Source organism: Rutilus rutilus, assembly GCF_951802725.1.
Source record: "Rutilus rutilus genome assembly, chromosome: 9".
Classification (NCBI taxonomy): Eukaryota; Metazoa; Chordata; class Actinopteri; order Cypriniformes; family Leuciscidae; genus Rutilus; species Rutilus rutilus.
In genome coordinates, this window is record NC_140223.1 from 27,391,077 (window position 1) to 27,413,914 (window position 22,838).

General features: G+C 38.8%; 1 protein-coding gene across 1 annotated transcript in view; it reads left to right on the plus strand.

Annotated features, from left to right (window-relative positions):
• The window catches only part of LOC311297369 (uncharacterized protein), a 36,568-nt gene that overhangs the window by 7,385 nt on the left and 6,345 nt on the right, over positions 1 to 22,838 (plus strand). Inside the window, exons 2-43 of the mRNA XM_084419617.1 lie at positions 376 to 432; positions 6,376 to 6,465; positions 6,896 to 6,940; positions 7,036 to 7,080; positions 7,272 to 7,334; positions 7,454 to 7,507; positions 9,035 to 9,061; positions 9,165 to 9,239; positions 9,389 to 9,451; positions 9,544 to 9,579; positions 9,921 to 9,968; positions 10,148 to 10,222; positions 10,350 to 10,394; positions 10,505 to 10,567; positions 10,810 to 10,854; positions 11,882 to 11,935; positions 12,162 to 12,203; positions 12,404 to 12,485; positions 12,821 to 12,856; positions 12,944 to 13,108; positions 13,216 to 13,305; positions 13,577 to 13,672; positions 13,834 to 13,904; positions 14,064 to 14,252; positions 14,382 to 14,550; positions 15,592 to 15,684; positions 15,776 to 15,880; positions 16,087 to 16,181; positions 16,515 to 16,665; positions 16,821 to 16,934; positions 17,076 to 17,243; positions 17,364 to 17,453; positions 17,565 to 17,699; positions 17,864 to 17,962; positions 18,040 to 18,129; positions 18,239 to 18,378; positions 18,491 to 18,617; positions 18,785 to 18,865; positions 19,016 to 19,117; positions 19,195 to 19,242; positions 19,333 to 19,518; positions 20,135 to 20,265. Of these exons, the coding sequence (XP_084275743.1) occupies positions 376 to 432; positions 6,376 to 6,465; positions 6,896 to 6,940; positions 7,036 to 7,080; positions 7,272 to 7,334; positions 7,454 to 7,507; positions 9,035 to 9,061; positions 9,165 to 9,239; positions 9,389 to 9,451; positions 9,544 to 9,579; positions 9,921 to 9,968; positions 10,148 to 10,222; positions 10,350 to 10,394; positions 10,505 to 10,567; positions 10,810 to 10,854; positions 11,882 to 11,935; positions 12,162 to 12,203; positions 12,404 to 12,485; positions 12,821 to 12,856; positions 12,944 to 13,108; positions 13,216 to 13,305; positions 13,577 to 13,672; positions 13,834 to 13,904; positions 14,064 to 14,252; positions 14,382 to 14,550; positions 15,592 to 15,684; positions 15,776 to 15,880; positions 16,087 to 16,181; positions 16,515 to 16,665; positions 16,821 to 16,934; positions 17,076 to 17,243; positions 17,364 to 17,453; positions 17,565 to 17,699; positions 17,864 to 17,962; positions 18,040 to 18,129; positions 18,239 to 18,378; positions 18,491 to 18,617; positions 18,785 to 18,865; positions 19,016 to 19,117; positions 19,195 to 19,242; positions 19,333 to 19,518; positions 20,135 to 20,265 (3,780 nt within the window). The remainder of the gene's footprint in view (positions 1 to 375; positions 433 to 6,375; positions 6,466 to 6,895; positions 6,941 to 7,035; positions 7,081 to 7,271; positions 7,335 to 7,453; positions 7,508 to 9,034; positions 9,062 to 9,164; positions 9,240 to 9,388; positions 9,452 to 9,543; positions 9,580 to 9,920; positions 9,969 to 10,147; positions 10,223 to 10,349; positions 10,395 to 10,504; positions 10,568 to 10,809; positions 10,855 to 11,881; positions 11,936 to 12,161; positions 12,204 to 12,403; positions 12,486 to 12,820; positions 12,857 to 12,943; positions 13,109 to 13,215; positions 13,306 to 13,576; positions 13,673 to 13,833; positions 13,905 to 14,063; positions 14,253 to 14,381; positions 14,551 to 15,591; positions 15,685 to 15,775; positions 15,881 to 16,086; positions 16,182 to 16,514; positions 16,666 to 16,820; positions 16,935 to 17,075; positions 17,244 to 17,363; positions 17,454 to 17,564; positions 17,700 to 17,863; positions 17,963 to 18,039; positions 18,130 to 18,238; positions 18,379 to 18,490; positions 18,618 to 18,784; positions 18,866 to 19,015; positions 19,118 to 19,194; positions 19,243 to 19,332; positions 19,519 to 20,134; positions 20,266 to 22,838) is intronic.

The window sequence follows — 22,838 nt, forward strand, 5'->3', positions numbered from 1 at the left end:
GCTTCCCACTGATGCCTCAGTCGCGAAGTTTCTACTTGACAGGTAAAGTTTGGCATGCTATTTGGAGAAATCCATTTAAAATCACTGCTAGTTAAAGTTAATGTAAGCTATGATTAGCTCGTGCATGCTCTCTCGTGCACACGTCTAATAGGCGTTCCCTCTCGGGAGCAGGTAGAGTGTTGTGCATGTGCATTTTTTCAAAAAGTGGAGAGGGCGGTTCTTTTCTAAAATTCGGGAAAATCCTCAGCTATATCTTTAAGACAAAACCACTAGATTTAGACTAAATTCTGTTTTAAAATTCTGAGTCCCTCCTTATTGTTATTATAAATGTGTTCATGCAGTCATGGTGTTGTTTTGCTTGTGTTTTCCTCTCAGGGTTGTGTTTGCAGTGGGAAATCAGGATGTGACTGTCAAGGAATTAAAGGACAAAAGGTAACAGAACATTTAAACATACATACAGTCATATCCACACAACAGATGACAATGTAATATTATGTCACAAAACATATTGTTAAGTGATCGCCATTATTCTTATAGTGTGTTCAAAACATCAGCAGAGCTAGTGAGAAATTATCAAGTTTAATATCCAAGGATGTTCATATTTATACTGAATGTAAATGCTGCCCCCTTCTGGTTTCTTATGTACTCCTCTGCTTACTGGTGCTTAAGCTTCCATATTTGCCACTTAAAGGGATAGTTCACCCAAAAATGAAAATGTTGTTATTACTTTATCACCCTTAATTTGTTCCAAACCTGAATGAGTTTCTTTCTTCTGTTGAACACAAAATAAAACATTTTGAAGATTGTTTATAGCTAGGCAGTTGACGGCACACTGACTTTCAAAGTAGGAAAAAAATACTATGGAAGTCAATGGCTACAATCAACTGTCTTTTACCAACATTCTTCAAAATATCTTCTTTTGTGTTCAACAGAAGAAAGAAACTCATACAGGTTTGGAACAACTTGAGGATGAGTAAATGATGATGGAATTTTCATTTTTGGGTGAACTATGCCTTTAATAGTGGAATCATGGCAAATTTATTTGTAAAGCACTTTTTACAATACACATGATTTTTTTTTTTTTTTTACAGATAATCATGTTATTGTTTATTATATCTTAATATCTTCATGCCTTATAGTTGCACTTAGCAGATTAGAGCTGGGCGACAATATAGTAATGTCCTAGGATTAAGGATGTCCTAAACACAGTTAAAGTTACCATGAAATCAAAATTGACAATTCTCGTTTTTGTCACACTTTATACACTTTATAGGTGCCTTTAACTACCATGCATAAAAAACAAGTACAACGTACTCATTGTGTTCATATTGTATTGGAAAACATTTGGGATACGGTCCGGGTAAGCTTAGGCACAGGTTTGGTGGTATGGTTAGGTTTAGGGTTGGGTTAAGGTGTAATGGAAGGCTCAAAATTGTAATAATAGATTTAATTACAGAAATTAATTACAGCTGTAATTACATGCATATTTAAAGTACATAAGTACAATGTAAAATCAAGTATGTATACAATAAGTGCATTGTATCAAATTATTAATTTAAATGTTAGAACATAGTAGTTAAAGACACCTAAAGTGGAGGACCCCTGTTTTTATGGAATATTTCAGTATATATTATAAATGACCTTTCCGTGCACATCATTTTAATTCATGTGCCCTCCTGTAAGGACATCTCTTCTCTGACGACGTGTTTTTGGCGCCAGGACGGGACAATCTGTCTCTCACATGAGATCACAGCAATATCAAACCACAACCATCCAATGAGTTCCATCCTACATATCTTCTTGTTCAAGAAGCAGTTTTGCTCAGATATGTCACAGTAGGAAGAAAAGACTGTCGCAACTTCTGTTTGATCCCTACACTTTACATGGCACATTGAGACATGGTGCTCATTCAGGAAAATTGAGATTGAATCTGGCATGCAACATTTCCTGATCCAGGACTTCAGTTTAGATTTAAATTAAACAACTTCCACCATTTCTGTATCTTGATTGTAGCATCTACACTTTTGTCTATTTCCTTGTTGCATAACACAAATATCAATCATTGTTTGTCATGACATTGGGAATTCTGAAGATTGGGTCCCCAGGTTCACAAGAGAAAGAAGAAAAATATGTCTGGTGGTGGTGGGTGGCCTCATGACTATTTCGAGGTGACTTGACAGATGTATTGGCCACCCAGGTGTCCGTATCAGATCAGCTGTGCTACACTATTGATGCCCAAAGCTACAGAACACTTATCAGCATTATAAGTCACGCATCTGCTCCTCTGTATGTGTCCAACTCTGTGTAAGAGTCTGTGTTCCACTTCTCTCTATTCACATGCGTTTGGCATACCTGTCATGGTATGTTCATTCCTATAAAAGCTATGTTCATGGAGCTTCTTTGCAGAAGTTCCTCTTTTTTCTGATCTCTGCATTGTTGATGAATATTTGCAAATAAGCTTGAAAATCTGCTTCAAAAAGTTCATCCTGCAGATTCACCCAGTTGAGCTTTGATGAAGTTCTCTCTGTTCCGTCCCATTTGTGTAGGCCAGTGGTTCCCAATTCCAGTCCTCGTGACCCACTGCTCTGCACATTTTGTATGTCTCCCTTATTTAACACACCTGAACCAGATCATCAGCTCATTAGGAGAGACTCCATGAACTGAACTGAGTGTGTCAGATAAGAGAGACCTACAAAATGTGCAGAGCAGTGGGTCACGAGGACTGGAATTGGGAACCACTGGTGTAGGCGAAGGGCATCATGCACCTATTTTTAAGTCACTGTCATGTAGACTGAAGAAGACTGACGACTGGATATAAAAATAACAACGAGGATTATTAAACAGGAAGGCAGTAACACAAGTATCACAAACACGAACAACCTACAACTGAAGAGTTAGACCAAGCAACTTAAATACAGGGCAAATGAGGGAATTAAAGGCACACTATGTAAGATTTGTACCTTAATATAACAGCTTCGAAATCATTTCGATGGTAAACGAACTCGTATCGGGCGAATTATCCCGATAGCAAAGCGGGGGCAAAACCAGCAATGCAAGTTTGAGAGGTGGCGCCCCGACAAATCTCGCGAGAATCACGACTCGCTTTACGGCACGACGTCACATACATCAACAACATATAAAGCAGACTCTATGGAAGACACTAGCACGCATTTCAGACGTGAATCATGGCAGAGTCGACGAAGAAAACAAGGACAGTGCGGTCGGAAGAGTGCAGAGACGGCTCTGCGTGAGTGCTATTTACGACAGTAACGTTAAATACAAGTACTCCACCGCGACTCTAGGGGTCGCTGTTTGAGAAAAATGGAAACTGCATAGTGTGCCTTTAATGATTAACACCTGTGATGATAAATTAATGTCCATGATGAGAAGTGGGAAACTGAAACCAGAGCCCGTCTACGGAGAGCCTGTCCACTCCCTATTAAGCCCTATTGTACCGAATTTTGGTTGTAGTACCACCAGAGTTCCACTGGGGGCGCTCGCCATGAGTGCAAAATGAATGGGAGTCAATGGGGCTAGACGGCTAAATTTGTCTCTTTCACCCGATTGCCGTTGAGAAATCTCAGATGTGATTGTAGATTTGGCAAGTTCAACATGGGTTATAGGTCGAAAGTTGAATGAACGAGTACTTATGTCGTTTTGATTTCTTACAGGTTGAGTTGTTGTTTCCCATAACACGCTAGCATTCTGCTAATGACGTCAGCATTCTGACGTCATTGACATTTTGAAAGACTTTTTTAAAGCAAATAAGTGACTCTAAAAAATCTAACACCCAGCAATGTGTAATTTCTTTGCATCTCCTTTCGAATACAACATTCAAATTACTAGACAAAAAATTATATCCTGAGAAAAGTGGATTTTGAGGGGTATACCGCCATTGACCTCCATTCATTCTGCACTCGTCCTGTGAGCGCCCTCATATGGAATCAGAGTGGAACTGCAACCAGTTCAGAAGCCGGAAGTGTAGTGAGAGTGAAACTTCTCGCCATATTAGACATTCTCTGCTGAAACAAAGGAACACAGGAACTACCAAATACAAACTAGAAGTCCATGAAAACAAAACTAAGAACAAACGTAACTGAATATGTGAAACACTCACCTTTAAATCAAAATCGACAATTCTAATATTTTTGTAATATAATATTGCATTAATTATTATAAATCATTTATCTGTGCACATCATTTAAAAAAAAAAAGTTTATCACATGCCCTAGTAAAATTTAATCAAATTAATTTCCCCTCCCCTCGATATCTCTTCTCTGATGACGTGTTCACTGGCATCTTTGACAATTTGATAATAAACCCTTGTGTCTTCCACAGAAAATTCAACACTGGATTGAAACAGATTTTAAAGGGGTCATGACAGGGATTAAGGTTTTTTTCCACAAAAAACAAACAAATATATATGCGAAAAAGCGATTATTTTCGACTTTCATTCTGACCATCTGTCTGAAATGGTACGTTTTTAAGGGGCGGCTCCTTTAAGGCCTGTCAGTAAATGGCCACTGTTATGACTGGCTAATGTCACTGCATAGGAAACAGTATCAACGCCCATTAGCTATTGCATATGAGTAAATGTTTTGAAAGCATTTGTCATATAAATCCATCATTTACAGTAAATGACGGATTTATATGACACATTTAGGTGCGGTTTATGATGCAGCTGCTGTAAGATCCAATACAGCTGACTGCTTTATCCTTCAACAGAAGTTATGCAAACTCTCCATTGCACTTTGCCTAGTTTACAAAACAAAATGCTCCGAACAAACATATAATCTTCCGATGTAATGCGGGACACCATTGCAATAAACCATCCACTTGTTCCTGACGCTGGGATCCCTCTGAAGTCTGTACAGAGACGCAAATGAGCTGTTTAAACTGGACACGTCAAAGCGAACGCTCTTTCACTCTTTCACTTGTCCTCTTGTCGACAGAATTAAAGGGATACTCCACTTTTTTTGGAAATAGGCTCATTTTACAACTCCCCCAGAGTTAAACAGTTGAGTTTTACCGTTTTCGAATCCATTCAGCCGTAATAATCAAGAAACTTTGCTGCAGTACCATGGGTGAAGCAGGCGTAATGATATGACGCAGCGCATGCCGCCTGATAATAAGCTACTGAGCTGGGGACTATTATCAGGTGCTGCGTCATATCATTACGCCTGCTTCACCCATGGTACTGCAGCAAAGTTTCTTGATTATTACACAGGAATGAGAGTATAGTTCCTAGCCATATCAGCCTAGAAAATCCCAACTTTTCATTTTCCGTCGGTCTTAGTACACGATGTAACTACAGAAGAGTCAAGTTTTAAATAGGAAAAATATCGAAACTCTTTGTTCATTTTTTTGAGAGAGATGCTAATGGTCTTGTCCGGTTCAATTCATTATGCTAAGCTATGCTAAAAGTGGTACCGCCAGACCTGGAGATCGTCTGAATGGATTCGAAAACGGTAAAACTCAACTGTTTAACTCTGGGGGAGTTGTAAAATGAGCCTATTTCCAAAAAAAGTGGAGTATCCCTTTAAGCGTGTGGAGTATGTCAGAAATTGGACAAGCATATGTATGCTGTATCCAGTTTACATCAGTGATTATAATGGGTTCTACTTGCTTTTTACGTGACACTCACATCCAGTGGCAAATGTCAACTGTTAAGCGACTGAATGCCAGTGGGCGGGGCCTGTGGTGCGATGATGTATGGAATGATACATGGAATGATGATCATCGATGTCTTGCTCTGGAGCCAGGCATATGCAAATAACTTTTCCCGTGTCTGTGACGTCACAGATCCCGCAATATCCATATGAGCTGTTGATTAAATAAATGTTTTTTTTGAGGCATTGAGGACGTTTTAAGCTATAAAACTTGCAGACCCAGGGTGTTTTAATAATGGTACCTCTTATACTTCAAAACATCAAGGCAAATTTGATTTCTCATGTCAGGAACCTTTTAAAATAGGCATCATACGTTTTTGTAGTTACAGAGAAAACTGGACATCACAGAGGGAACGACTGAAGATCACACACTGAGATGGGTCTGAGATGTTCTGAAAACGACAAACTCACATAGAAACGTGCCCCGTTACGCATGACAAATGAAAACAATATGTGTTCTGAATGCTTGATATCCTCAGACTTGATAGAATCATAGGCTGAAGCTAAAACTCTACTATATTTTGTTTTGCAGAATTAGTGGCTAATACATTTTTGTATGATCTGCTTACCCCTCACGGACAGTTACTTACTTTTTTCTTTTATTTTTTATCACATGTTTTTATACAAATAAAATAATTTGTCAAAATCTCAATCTCTCAATGATTTGCGTTTAAAGCTACCGCTGCTTTATCTGTCTTTCTCTCAGGGTCAGATGGGGTCTCCTGGTTTGGATGGTGTAATGGGAGTTCAGGGGCATCGAGGAAAGGAAGGCCCTCCTGGACTTCCTGGTCCAATTGTATGTAACATACGGCTGCTTTACAAGCACACAGTTTCAAAATATATCAAATGTATAAAATATAATGTTCTAAATCTTACAGGAACAATATAGAATTTCCCCTCTATTTCCTCTCCACAGAGTTTTTCGTTCTTTGCCATTCACCTACAGACAAATATATTAAGGCATAACTGTTAAATGATGAACTTATAGAATTTGAGACATTATTACTGCAATATTTTTGTGTAAGTCCATTGTGAAATTTGCTATTATAACTAAAATATGCTTGACTTTTCATTATAACATGTTGCCATATTCTTATACTGAGATTGATCTTGATCTTTTTGACATTCAACAACATAAACAAATTGATTGTTGTATAGACTCTGTATTTGAGCACTGATTAATGTTGATAAAATGTATTATTTTCTTATTTTTTTTTATCACACAGGGAAACATGGGAAGTACAGGCATGCGCGGACATAAAGGTTCTAGGGTACGGAGTGTGTGAGTGTGTTAATATATTTCCGGTGACACTTGCAGTATAATTGAACACTAGCCAATCTCTCTCGTTCTCATTCTCTCAATAAGGGAACTTCAGGGACACCAGGATTCTTTGGCCCACCGGGACTACCGGTAAGTTTTGAGAATAGTTTTGAGAGCTTATTGCTTAATAACTTGCATTAGAGTGTATATATCCAAAATGCTTAAAAGAGAAAACCAGATGCTCTTTATGTCATAAAAGTTACTTTTTTATGACGCCATCATTGCTGCTTTGCTAACATTTACAGAGAATATCATTTTGTGAATATGTTTTCCTCTTTTAGGGGCTCCCTGGGAAAGAGGGGCCGAGGGGGCCTCCTGGTCTCCCAGGATGCAATGGAACAAAGGTAATCCAGAAGAATGAATCAGTATTTGTGAATAAATTGTTATTCCTTTAACTACACTAAAGCCCACCAACTGTCACCGTACTAAAAGTCACTGTCAAATTTTCTTTTTTTTCTTCCAGGGTGAGCCTGGTTTCCCAGGCTCAGTAGGCCAGATGGGAAGTCCTGGATGGCAGGTGAGTTCTGAAAATGAGTATAATATCAGATAATGTTAATGTAACGGTTGGCTGAGATAGCAAAGTGAACCCAGTTGCAGTGCTTTATTTTGGGAAATAAAAAACTAAATTTCTTTGAGGTGGGAATGAGGATACAAAACACATAAATGTTACAATCACATCCCAAATCACATACTGTCTGAGTAGGTAATACATTTGAATTGGAATTGAACTTACTTCGCTATGATACGTCTTTGAATGCACACTTCAGAATCTAAGCAGAAATAGCAGATCATCTGGGGACTTTTTACTGTTTTTCAAATACTATGTATTCTGACATACTAATCTTTTGGCCGTACTGTTCTTCATATTGTTATGATTTGGTGTTGGTGGAGTGACAGCATTCAGCAGAGAGAGTGAGAATCAAAAAGAAGTTTATTGACAATCATAATCCAAGGTCATAGTCCATACCAGGCAGAGGCTCAAGCACAGCACATGTAATCAGTCCGAACACACATACAATCCACGAAGGGCAAACAGGAACGAGGAATCCAAGACTCAGGATGCAAGAAACATAAAGAGAATGCTGACAGAGCACCAAAACAAACAAACAAGACTTTATAATGAATGCAGGGGAAAAGGCCTTTAAATAGGCAGGGTAATGAACTAAGAAAACAAGACACAGCTGAAACAGATAAACTAATAATGAGCAGAGAGTTCTGGGAAATGAAATTAGGGAATAACAAGAGTTCATGGTGACAGTGAGGCTGCCATCCGGTGGTACTTAAGGGTACCGCAGCTGACAGATGTTACACATATACAATATAGTAGGAAAGTAAACGATTTCAGAGGCAGCATAAGACCTAATAAATAACTATACAATGTGGCTTCAACTAAAAGAGCAGCAGGTGTAAAAAGGCTCTATTACTATTTTTACCAAAATAAAATAATAATTTGTTATATTATTATTATTATTATTATTATTATTATTATAGCAGCAGGAAAAGTAAACCAAATCATATATTTATTTGTATATTTTTATTTTATATTACATAAATTTGCATATGCAGGAAACAGGAACAGGAAAAATGGCAATTTCATAATAAAAGTACTTTCACAGAAAATGCTAAACTCCACCGAACAGAACTACAGAGTGTAATCAACATGAAAACAAGAAGATGCAATCAATATATGTGTACATTTTCGTGTTCTATTTATGTTTTAATCGTAACATTCAATGCACAACATTGCATTCACAATGTATTAGAAAATTCTGAAACCTCCACCTAAGTGGCACACAGAAAGACAGATGTCGGTATGAACCTCTCATAAAATGCCATGGAATGATTACTTACATGCTATATAGATGTTTTCTATGTTTATATTTTCATTACTTAAAGATTAAAATGTGGGTGCTGTGGGAAATGAAAAAAGTAAATGCTCTGGTTTTTCTTTGGTACTTTTTGCAATGTGTAAGTCTCATTTGAGCCTTACTCTGATTAAGGCTGCTAATTTATACCACAAATTTGTTGTTGTTGTTGTATTTAGGGAAGACCAGGAATCCAAGGACCTAAGGTGTGTTGTATTCGATTAACTTGTTAGCTAGCTTAATTGCTCATTTAATATAAAATGCTCACACGAATATTATAATATTATGATGACCTTAAATTATTTTTAGGGAGATAGCTATTTCTTCCCACCCTCCGAACAAGTGAGAGGCAGGTGTGGTAATCAAGGCAGAGATGGAGAAAAAGTAAGAAAATTCATTATAAGTGAAAAATTCTGATTGAACATTTGGGCAAGCACTTTGTTTATTACTTTATGTATCTTTAATGTAACTCCATATTGTTGTATTCAGTGTCAGTGTTTTGACTGAGATTCTGATTGATTGTGGATCTACAGGGTCCACAAGGATTGCCAGGATATCCAGGACCAGTGGGACCAGAGGGGCCTAGAGGTCCACCAGTAAGTTGTTCAGAGCTTTTATATCCTCTCATTATGATTAATATCATGATTATATTGTTGCCGTATTGATTGAACTCTTTAATTATTTTTAGGGAATAGAAGGCATTCCTGGATTACAAGGAGAGAAGGTTAGTTCTGAGTAGCTCATGATAAAATGTCAGGCCAATGTCAAGAACCGGGTATACTTAATTTTCCTCATTCTGCTCCGCTTGCACACAGTTGAGTGTGCAAGCCTTTCGAAGTATACTTCTTTGGCCGTGAGCGCGTGCACAATGTCTAGTGGACTTAGTTTCAAAGCACTCAGTTTACTTGCACATGCTCTGTTGTATGCGGCACAGACCGTGTGCGAACGTCCATGAACCCTCCTGTTGATGAAACTGCCGGTCCGCTGTGGAACGTGGATGACCGAAGCATACTTTGGGCTTTAGTATGTATGTTTGTATGTGTAACATTTTTGTGTTAAATATAGGGTCAAGAGGGTCGAACCATGGGAATACCTGGACCCATAGGTCAAAAGGTCAGTATTTTCATCTGTACTTTTGAGCTTTTGCTTATTCTTACAAAACAAACATGTCTGACACTTACAGTATGTGAATGTGTAGGGTAAGCCAGATGAATAATCTGATTTAAATTGAATAATGCTCTCTATAAGCTGATTATATAAACTTTAAAATTCATTGCGGGGCTCTTTTGTAGGGGGAGAGAGGACCACCTGGTGTACCAGGACAAAAAGGTGTAAAGTTATTTGTATCAGGACCAAAGGAGCCTAAGGTAACATTTCCCATAAAAGTAATTCATTGGAGTTTTATTTATTTATGTATTTCAAAATCCAGTTGCACACTGTAATACAAATGAATGATTTGAGTTTTGTGAAAAATCACTCTCTTTTTGGTTTCAGGGTGACAGTGGGGATTTTGGAGACATTGGATGCCCTGGGACAAAGGTGAGTAACAAGGCCACTTTTTAAAAGTTTATTCTTCTGCTGTTTAAATCGTTTATTTCATTGGGATTGCTTTAAGTTACTTCATAAAGCCTAACTGCTGTATTCTGCAGGGTCTTCGTGGTCGTCCTGGTCCTAAGGGGCAGAACGGGGAAAGAGGAGAGCCTGGGGCTCCGGTAAATAACTAAATAAAGAGAGAGAGAGGGAGAGAGAGAGAGAGAGAGAGATAGGGAGACAATGGAGACTCATTCTCACCCAATTTGTCCTTAAACTTGTTCTCGTCAAGTTCAAATGTTTGGCATCAAACAAGATTTACAAATATATATTTAAAATGTCACACAGCAATGATCCTTTTATATATATATATATATATATATATATATATAACAATTTGTAATTATGTATTGATTTTTTTTAGGGGAAATCTGGAAAGGAGGGGCTGCAAGGAGAGTTAGGCTCTAAGGTAAGCATGAAATATTTTACAGTGGCCCATCAGAAAAAAATCCAGGCAGTTTTTGGTTTTTAAAGGGGTCATGACATGGATTTTTTGTTATCTTAATATGTTCCTTGAGGTTCAATTTTAGGTTTTGAGGTTTAGGAATTGTAGTTGTTTTTTTTGCATACTAAAAAACTAATATGCAGGAAAATGATTATTTTCAACCTTCATTCAACCCTCTGTCTCAATTGATCAGCTCCTTTAAAGGCTTGTCAGTAAATGGCCCCTGTTATGATTGGCTAACTGTCCTGTTGTCGTGTGAAGTGCTTGGAGTATGTCAGAAATTGAAGGGGTATCTGTATACTGTATCCAGTGTAAACAGTGACCGTGATTATAACGGTTCTATTTGCTTTTAGGGTTCAGATGTTATCTGTTAAAGTCACCATGATATCAAAATTCTTCTTTTCTCTTTTTTTTTTTTTTTTTTTTGATATTTTTTTTTTTATGGAGTATTGCAGCTTTTATTATAAATGTTTTATCCATGCACATCATTTCTTTTTCAAATTAATAATCATATTCTTTAATCAAAAAAAACATCCCCTCTTTCTTCCAGCGACAACCTGTCTCTCACATGAGATCACAGCAATAGCAAAGCACAATTCAGTTTCAGATGGACAAAATCAAGTCCCGCCCTCATTTTTTCTTGTTCGAGAAGCCAGGATAGAGAGTATAGATACGGATATATGTTCAGCGACCAGCGACTTTTTCACTGCATGTTGCTAGTGGCCAGAGGTGGACAAAGTATACAACTTACTTACTTGAGTGAAAGTACAGATACTACTGGTCAAATATTACTCCATTACAAGTAAAAGTTGTAAAGACCGATTTTTACTTAAGTAAAAGTACAGAAGTACTTGATTTTAAAAATACTTGAGTATCAAAAGTAAAAAGGTAAATGTCAATGCATTGTTTTATTATTGTTGCTTTGTTACAGTACCTTATGTCAATTAATAGATATTTATTATGACCAAAAGTTTTGTTTTTTACTTCCTAGGGAGTGCCTGGAGATGTGGGATATCAAGGAGCTACTGGGATAGCAGGGGAAATGGTATCTATCTGTCTGTCTGTTGTGCAGTCATGTGCTACATACATGTAGGGTTCGGTCTTACTTTGGTTGGCAAGCCAAAATTACAAAAAAATATAGTTGGCTATTTTAAGTGCAGTTGAACAGTGCCCTCTAATGAGTGGACTTATTAAATGGAATCTCAATCTTTCTTTAAATTCTTTATACTTTAATTCATTAATCAGTTTTTTGTGTGTGTGTGTGTCTTCAGGGTCTGAAGGGTGACCCCGGTGCCCCTGGTGCCCCTGGAGAGGTAGTGAAACTTTCACTTATGGCAATCTCCAGATGTTTAATCTCACTTTAATCACGTCATATTGCCTGTGGCAATGAAACTCTTTATTCTACTTCATTAGCTGATGATGAAGTAATAATAATATCTGTCTCTTTACATTTAAAAAGGAATTAATATTTTTGTAACTTATTGATGAAGTGTTATTTAAATTTGTATTTTAGTTTGTTACAATTGATTCGGAGATCAAAGGTCAAAAAGGTATTCCTGGGCCACCAGGACCTCCTGGTCTACAAGGTAGTGAAGGTTAGTAATCAAATGAATTAAAACTACTTTCATTCAAAGATAACCAACAAAACCAGTTAAATATGCCATGAACTAGTTTTCTTTCATTGATCAAAAGTGGTACAATATATAAATACATTTTAAATTATATTAAAATAGAAAACTGGTACAATATTGCTGTTTTATTGTATTTTTTTAACAAATGAATGCAGCCTTGAGCATAAAATTATTCATGTTTAAAAAAAAAACCCTGAAATCAACTGACATTGTATGTAATAATTAGCAATAATTATTCTTATTTTATTAAGCCAAAGTATATAACCAAATGTTGTTATCTCTGGTATCTTTTTTTAAAGGTTTCAATGGTTTTCCTGGACCTCCTGGTCCTCCAGGTAATTGATAGTAATAGTCTCTTTTTTACACGCACACAAATATACACATATACAAACGCTAACTTTCTCTTTGCTCAAATATGTCAGGGACCGGCATACCAGGACCTAATGGAAAACTAGGTCCCCAAGGGTTTAGAGGTGTGAAAGGGGGAAAAGGAGAACCTGCACCTTACATCAGAGGACCCAAAGGACGTGATGGCCAACCAGGGGAACAAGGACCCCCTGGTGACCCTGGACCTCAAGGAGTTTCACGTAACTGTCTTTTGTCAAAGACTGACATCTTCAGTTTTTCAGTTTGATTTACCAAGCTTGACTGTTTGACATGACACTGTTTGTGTGTTCCTCTCCTGCATCCCCAGAAGTCAAAGGTCGCTTGGGACCAAAAGGGCTCAAGGGTGTCAAAGGCCTAACAGGCCCTGAGGGCCTGCATGGAGATCCTGGAAAACCAGGTGAGATTCACTCTTTTCATGGTGTATGTTAAAATAAATATTTCAGGTTCAATGGTTAAATTAAGCTCATTACTACTGAAAACAATTTAGATTAATCATTTGCTATTATTTTGAATTATTTTCTAAGGTAAACGGCAGCATGTCACAAATGTTGCCCATATAGTTGGACCTAAAACATTCCTTTAAATAAAGTGTATGTTACATGAATGCATAAAGTACAACCAGTAAACATGCTAATCACCTAATGCTGTTTTCCATTATTTTAATACAGGAGAGCAAGGAGAACTTTGCAGACTGTGTGCTGCTTCTGCTGCTGACCCTGGACCTCCAGGACCATCTGGAGTTTCAGGCGAACCTGGAAATCCAGGTGAAGTCATTATGTAACATCTTTACAACATCTATAACAGCCTATGAGGAAACCTCCTATGGTGCATCCATATTGGTGCATCTCTGCTTTAAAGCACTTTTTTATTTAATTGATTTGGTTTGGTTTCAGTAACAGACCTCAAATTCAATTTCTTTGTGCAGGTCTTGGAGGAGTTCAAGGCATTAAAGGATGCCAAGGCATCAAAGGTCCAGAGGGTCCACCGGGTTCTCCGGTCAGTTTAGCTGCATACTGCCACTAAACCCAATCATCATCCTCATAACTCAGCAAAAACTATAATTTGTCCACTCCCATTATGCAGTTGGTATTGCAAACAAAGGTTTCATAATCTCAAGAACAATTGTCTATGATGTGAATTAAAATGTTTTCACAGGGTTTCTTAGGTCCTCCAGGATTTCCAGGGCCTCCAGGGCCCAAAGGAGATCTAGGGATGAGATCTGAGATTGGGGAGAAAGGAGAGAAAGGAAACTCTGGTGGAGTAGGACCACTGGGGATAAAGGGGCAAGATGGTATGCCGGGCACCCCAGGTTTCAAAGGACCACCAGGAGCAAAAGGAAACCCAGTTAGTACTTGGAACTTGTTGTAATCCTAAACTTTGAGATAACTGCTATAATGTTGGTCTAAATTTGTGTAACCAATTTTAAAGCCACAAGTTTGGATGTTGACAGAACTTGAAACTGACTTTTTCCAGAGTCCTCCAGGGCCTAAGGGCAACCAAGGAGATCCAGGGATTTGTGGGGACCGTGGCTGCACAGGTCCAATGGGCAGCCAAGGGTCAATGGGTGTCGGGCAACCAGGGGCACCTGGAGAGAAAGGAAGTTTGGGAGTAGTGGGCCGGCAAGGAAATCCTGGAGAACCAGGTATGAACTGATGCAATGTACGATAAAATATGGGATGTTACTGAATAGTTTAACCCCATGAACTATGTAGAGGGTGTTGAGTAGAAAAGCTCACACTCACACCAAGCTTCAGAGGTCCCGCGTTTTAAAAATAGTTTTTGGTAAACTGTAGTTTTAAAGGAGTCATAACCTGCAATTTTCACTTTTCCACGAGAATCAATGTATGTTATGATCGACTAACGATTATACACTGGCCGGGAAGCCGATATTTAAAAGTGAAGCGTTTGTTTACCTCAGGGTAAATAAACCAGCGCGCGTGCACGCGCACTCAAATACGAGATTTTGATTTCAGCTCCCTCTTGACGTCATGAGGTAGTAGGATATACCATATATGGACACCGCAGCAGGAAGCCCGTCCTTCCACTCTCCCCCTCATATTCAGTTCAGTCGAGAAAGATGGAGAAACCGAGTGCACACCGGACTTGCTCTGTGGTTGATTGCCATAAAAAACATGTAAATGTGTTTTATCTCCCAAAATCGGACGAAACTATCAGGGACCAGTGGATGAAATTCATTTTTAATGACGCTGTCCCAACAACACTTTCAACTGGCGTGCAGAGCCATATAGAGCGTCCACGACAGCCAAAACATCGCATTGATCTCGCGAGACAATAATGCCTTCAGAAATAAGGGTAAAAGTAGGTCTGTGTTTATTTTTTTTTTCACTTTTCTTTTTTAGAAGGGCCTGAAAGACTATAATACAGCAGTAGGTATCCAATGTAATACTAGGTTATGACTCCTTTAAGGAGAAAATAGTCAGCAATGATGTTGACTGATGAATTTGCACATGGTTTGTCTTAAAGCATATTAAAAACCCCACATATAAACAACATTTAAAAACTTGATTTTCACCACAGGGGGTCTTTAAAGCACATTCCTTTGTTGGAATACAAATGCAAAGCAGACACAGGCCTTCAAACAGTAGTAAAACTCAGAAGCAGGTGACCGCTAGTGGTATGAAGGAGAAATTATAGGCTTAAATATTACAGTTGCATCCCACAGGTGAGAAAGGATCTCCAGGACCAGTACAAACAACACCTGGAGACCCAGGTGAGCCTGGACTGTCTGGTCCACCTGGTCTACCAGGACCTCCAGGTAAGCAGAGGGGATAAAAGACTTGGCAGATGGACAAGTAGACTGAGAACAGGATGTAGAATGGATAATCATGAATTAATGTATGTTTTAGGTAATGATGGTTGTGCTGGGGTTCAGGGATCTCCGGGATTGTGTGGTTTAAAAGGGGAGAAAGGACTGTCAGTACCAGGAGTTCCTGGATTTACTGGTCCCAAAGGTGGGAAGACATCTTCCACATACCCAACATAACCAACAAAGTTTGTTTCTGATAAATCTACAAACAGCATTCATTAGTTTCAAATTAGACAAAAAAATATGGTTTTGCATCCAATTTTCCCTTGGCTGTTTAATGTTGTGGATGGGTGACTTCTAATGGTGCCACTCCTCTCTCTCACTCATCTCAATTTCTTCTCATTGTTGCAGGTGATAAGGGTGTGAAAGGGAAGCCAGGTCAACCTGGTTATGGAAGTGTAGGCCGTCCTGGCCCCCCAGGACCACCAGGAATGCCAGGCATGAAGGTCAGAGATTTGTTATATAGTGTCCATTTGTATGGACCAGTTGTCCATGTTTTATATTGTGTTTTTGTCATTTTAAAGCTTGACAGTGGTCACTGTATGTTTTTGTTGTACTGAAAAGTAAAAAACAGTCCTCAAAATGACAGGACTAGAACAACATGAGGGTGATTAAATGAGGACAGAACTTTACATCAAAGTGTTTATCATGAAGTTTTCATCATTCTGAAGTAAAATTAGCAAAAACTAATTTAATTGAGACACATGAGTACAGTTGTGGTTTTTTTCTTTAAATCAGAATAAATTTAAATTCCATCCAAATTTTAATTCCATACACAGGGTGAAATAACATTCGGCTCCCCAGGGCCCAAGGGGCGGCAAGGCCTGCCAGGAGATGAAGGGTGTCTTGGGCTACCAGGAATCTCTGGCCCTCCTGGATTATCAGGAAGTCAGGGTCAAAGAGGAAGGGACGGACCACCAGGAGACCGTGGTTGGTGGATTCCATGCCAATGCATTTAATTACACAAGCACAATTCTTCCCTAAGGAATATGCAATATACACAGCTATACATGCACACAAAATCTCTGTCCATCTACAGTATACAGTATATCAGTCCATCTCTCACCTGCAGACTGTTCACACAGGTGCACTGGGTCTGGATGGTTTGCCAGGAGAAACTGGTGTTCCAGGATGTTGTATGCCAGGAGCTAAAGGTGACGAAGCGCCCTCAGGCATCAGAGGACTAGATGGACCCACTGGTAAGAAAATCCAATACTTGTAGATATTAAAATACATAACTAGATATTAAAGTGAATGAATTGATGACAAAGGTCACTATCAAGATACCAGTTTGTACAAATCCCCACAATGGTGTCCACTGTGACATATATTGTCTTTAGGGCTGCAAGGGCTGAAGGGGCCAAAAGGTGAAACTGGATTACCTGGAATGGGTTTACCTGGTATACAAGGTGTGTTTGGGATACCTGGGGAAATTGGACAGGCTGGTTTGGTTGGTATCCGGGGACCAAAAGGTTTCCACGGTCGGGATGGTTCTCCAGGCTTAACAGGTACTCAACCTCCCAAGTTTTTGGAACATGGAGACTGGTCAAACAATTAATCACCAGATACTATTTTCCAAAACACATCAACCAATTTAAGCTTTTTCTAAGTGCTTTGTTTTGTTTCAGGTACACAGGGAGGTCAGGGGAGTCCTGGAATGTTTGGTCCACCTGGAGTAGATGGAAATCCTGGACCACCAGGGTTCCCGGGACCTAAAGGTTCAAACACACACACATACAAATCTAGCAAAGTTTTTTGTTCAAGGTGCTTTTTTCTTTTATAATGGTAAAATTAGTCATATTATAATGATGGTTATGGTCTGTCATCAGGTTTAATGGGTAGGAATGGAGTGCCTGGTGACACAGGAAAACCCGGGGAACCAGGAGACCCTGGGACCTGTGGTCCAAAGGGACTGTCATCAAATATTATGTGTCCAGGGAATCCCGGTGACCCTGGCCTACCAGGTGACCCTTTCAACATCTGGTTTCCACTTCTTTTAAATATGCAAGCCTTTATGTCTATACATCAAGTTTGTCTGTTCCTCGATTCGTTTTCTGTAAGCTCAACCCTGTTGATGGAACTGCAACACTTCTCAGACATTATATTAAACATCCTCCATGTGTTTTAGGTCTTCTTGGTCTACCTGGCTCCAAAGGGGAATTAGGATTCCGAGGCAACTATGGACAATGTGGGAAGAATGGAGTTCCAGGATTTCCTGGTCCACCAGGTATAGATGCTTAAATCCAAAACCTTGCTGTCCACATTAGAACATAGTCCATATGTACAAACCTTCTTTTTTGCCAGGCCCTCCTGGTGACCCTGGCCAGAATGGCCTTCCAGGAAATCGGGGTCTTGATGGAAACTTTGGGGATCCAGGAGTTATGGGGTTTCCAGGCAAGTTCATGAAGTTCATTAATCTAACCCTTGTTTCAACACCATGATGCTTCAGATGTATTTTCCATAAGCCATTTCACATATGCAAATGTGTGTGTTTGTCCCGCAGGAGTGAAAGGCCTCAAAGGTTTACCTGGTGTTAGTGGGGGGACTGGGACTCCTGGTGTCCGAGGGCCAAATGGACCAAAGGGGATCAAAGGTGAACCCAGCCCCTCTGGGCCAGGGCTTCCAGGACTACCTGGTGAGAAGGTATCAATTTCCATAGTTCATTTCTCATTGTTGAAAAAAGTGGCATTTGCCTTTTAAGGCAGGACCCTAACCCAGTACCCACTCCCTTACTTTCTTTTTCTTATTCTGTAAGGGTGAGCCAGGCCTTCCAGGGGGTAGAGGGGAAAAGGGTGACAAGGGTATATGTGGGACAAATGGTCTCCTAGGTTCCTCAGGGGTTCCTGGGGAAAGAGGCGAAACTGGAGTACCAGGAGATCCAGGTATTCATTTATACAGTACAATTGAATCCTTTTAATTCAATACTCTTTGAAATATTTTTGATTACATAAGTTCCAATATATATATATATATATATATATATATTCATACCATAACTTTCTCAAAGACACATGAAGTATTATCCTGTTATCCAATGTCACATTTTTAGGACCTCCAGGAGCTAATGGTGATGAGGGTTTAGATGGGCTTCCAGGTCCACCTGGATGTGAAGGGCCCTCGGGTCCACCGGGTACGATCCAATTCTAGCATTATATTATCCCCTTCTGTTAATTGCATTGTAACTTACATTTAAAACCAAGAATACATATTCTGTAAAACATGATGAAATCACACTACTGGTTTGATGTTTTTTTCCAGTCATATATCTTTGTTTATTAAGGTGTTCCTGGTTCAGCTGGAGATCCTGGGTCTTCAGGATTTCGAGGAGGTCAAGGCAGAGATGGTATTCCAGGATCTGCTGGAGATAAAGGAGATAGAGGGAGTAAGATGTCACACACAAACACACACATTCACATGAAGGAATATTCTAATAAATCATTCTTGATTTTGTTCTTTTAGGTACTAAGAATGGGGATCCTGGCCCACCTGGCTTCAAGGGTGAGAAAGGTAAGTCCACGATTAGAAAGCCTACCCTTCTAACATGCAGATCTTAATCACTTATCCATGCTAACACTTTATGTGTATGTTTAATTTCAGGTACTAAAGGCTGTTCTGGACCCTCAGGGCCATCTGGGCCACTAGGTCCCTGCGGTCCATCTGGAGTTACTGGTCCTCCGGGCAAACCAGGAGATATGGGGCGACAAGGATACCCAGGTCCACCTGGTGTCTGTATTAGTGGTCCAAAAGGGGAGCGAGGACCTAATGGATTACCTGGCCCACCAGGTGATTAGTTGTTCTTTATAATGAGTAATGTGCTGTCTTACTATTGATAGTACCATGGGTTAACATTTCTTTTAAATCCTTTACTCCATTATACTCGCTTTGCTTACGGACATGAAAGATACCTCAAATTATCAAGTGTGTCAGAGAGAGGTGTGCTATTGCTTTTCTAAGTGGTCAGACTTCCCTGGTGGAGACTTCCCCTGATTTTTACCTGGTGGATGATAAAGAAACATAGAGAAAAACATAGAGTCTTGGGGTGGGTTATTTTGTAGGTCCAAAGCAATGACATAGCAACCACCTAAAGGCCCTAGATACCACAATAACACACTAAAAGCCACTCAAGACACTGGCTACCACCAGCAAAACCCTGGTATCGTTGTAGTGAGTTTTTGTGTGTGCAGACACCACTCTTTAGGTTTGGTATTAATCTAATTGGAAATGTGTCCTGACAATGCATGTAAATAAATAGACTAAATGTAGATTCTTCATGAAAAATGTCATATTTATGGTTCTCGCAACATCTATAGTGCTTAGCAGCCTGCTATTGTTTACTCTTAACCTGCTATTAATTACTGATCACATGTCTTCTGTTGTTTCTGTGTATTTTTAAATACAGGTCTCAGAGGACCATATGGTCCTCCTGGTGACCCCGGTCCAGGCCTAAAGGGAGATAAAGGCTGCAACGGGCCCCAGGGACTTGTGGGGCCACCCGGTTGTGCTGGTGATCGAGGTGTTCTTGGTGAACCAGTAAGTGGTCAACTAGATCTTTATCAATTTATTGATATACTGTTGGCTTTTATGAAGTTGTTTATATTTAGATTTTTAGATTTAAGTCTGCAGAACCAGGAAGAAATATTCCATAATAATTACTGTTAGCTGAAGAACCGCCATTTTCAAAAGCATTTATAGTTATTATTTAGATTTGAAAATGTGAATCTGTGTTATTTTAGTATTATTTATTTATAAACTATTATAGGCCCGGTTTCACAGACAGGGTTTAGACTAAGCCAGGATTAGACCATAGATCAATTAGGACATTTAAGTAATTTTTATAAACATGCTTAGAAAAAAACATTACCGATGTGCATCTTAAAACTAAAAAGGCACTGATATATTTTTAAGATCAGTCAGTGCAAGTTTATTTCAGTGGAAACAGCTCAGACTTACATTTTAGTCTAGGACTAGTCTTAAGCCCTGTCTGTGAAACCAGGGGATAGTGTTTTAATATTGTTAATATTTTGAATTGGATTATATTTTTAGATTTTCATTATTTGTTTCAGTTAGTTGCCAAGGCAATTTTAAGTTCAAGTTCTTCATCTAATATTTATATTTTATTTTATTTCAGATTTATTTCAATTACCGATAATAATAATTTTTAATAGTTTGACTTGTAGTTTGGGATTTATTTAAAGGCCCCCTAAAACCAAAATGTACGTTTTTTAGCTTTTAGTATGAATATGTTAGCCTTAAGGTTATGAATGAGCTGGTTTGTTCCAAAACAATGACAAAATTCTCATTTAGGAAATATAAGCATTCAAAACTTACAGTCTCTCACTTCCGCTTAAATGAATCACGGATTTTTATGACACCACCGCAGACTTAAGCTTCTCATCACATCTTCTATCTAATCAAATGCTCTCTCTAGAATCTAACGAATCATCAGCGCTCAGATTTGCTTATACGACAATTCACCATGACGTCACAACAGTAATAGACGTTCTTCCGGGTGGCAAAAGCCGAAGCGTTCCTATGGCAACGCTAATAAATTGCTTGGAAGGGAGGCCCACCATCGACAGTAAAAATGTAATAAAAATTAAAAATGTAATTAAATATAATGCATTTTTTTTAATCATAATAACAACTGTGTTTAATGATATAAGTAAAAACTATAATAAATATGTAATATAGTAGGCCTACACATAATTAGCAAAATACTCTCTATATAGCTCTTTTTTCTAGCCAAAATAACGTACTATATAGCCCATCATAGTCATTAAATGGCTTTCCTGAGGTAAATGTTATGTGACAATTGTTCTCCAGCTGTTATATCGACCTTTGCGCGGTTGAAAAACACTGATTGGTCAATATTATGTATGAGGAATATACATTTCGGCAAGTTTACTAATATTAGTCTCGAATTTCCCCGGCAGAAGATAAATGCTCTGCTGTGATTTTGTAGATGGACCGTTTTGAGAATACACAAAGCAGAGTTGAAGGCCAAGCAGGGTTGGCAGCAGAAATGTAAACGTTGGATCGGATGAATCATGTAATTTACTTTTGACGACACGACGTCCACTCGCTATAACTTCCTCACCCACAGGAAATTGATGAAACCTTTTGCTGTATATCTGGCAGCGCAACCCCAAACACAACACGTTTTCATCATCGTTTCAACTTTGATCAACAACAATGTTTTTAACTATGTAACTGTTGCAGTCGCCGGCTGGATCTCTTCAGTTAGTCAGTGGAAGCCGCTCGCGTTCTGCCACCCGGAAGTTACTCGGTGCCTATTGTTTACAAACATTCTGAAAAGGCCACAGGCCAATTAATGTCACGTGACCTCCCCGGAGACGCCATCTTTGAAGGCATAAGCTGCTGTGTTTACAAGATTTTACAAGCAAATTTCGAAGATTTCTTCCTATTTATAATGTTACGAAAATCATGAAGAGACAAAGTGACAGAGATTATAAAGACACTCTTTAACACAAGACAGAGAGAGGTACAATGCGAAAATTTCAGTCATAAATGGTGTTGATCCGTATGCGCTAAACTGAGCACTGATTTTGCAGCTTTGGCTCAGATACTGTATTATCCATGTGTACCATTATCTGGTATTGGCTAGGAGTTTTAACACATGTAAGCAATTCCGAGCCTGGAAATATGTGCATGAATATGAATATACACGGTATGAAAATAAATAAAACTCGCGTGCAAATTAATGTAACAGTTAATGCGGAACTACTTTATACGCGGGTTCTTTAGGGACATAATCTGAGATTGCAAGGCTGGAATGTGTGTGTGTGCGTCAGTCTGTGTCTGTGTGTGTGAGAGAGAGAGAGTCGCGGGCGCGATCGAACAGTGGAAACAATGTTGTTTTTGTATGTTTTTAATACCTCATCATTTTGTACATACAGGACATCATTCAAACTGCAAAGTGTTAACTTATATTTGTGTACACTCGCAATAAAAAACAACAAATTCTTGCGTGTTTTGAGGGAGTTTCTTTCCTATTTATCCTCACCAGCCATAACCTCCATCGTTGTTCTGACAAAAGCTTTGTCTTGTCACATTCATGAAGTCTAATGACGGGTATACTGTAA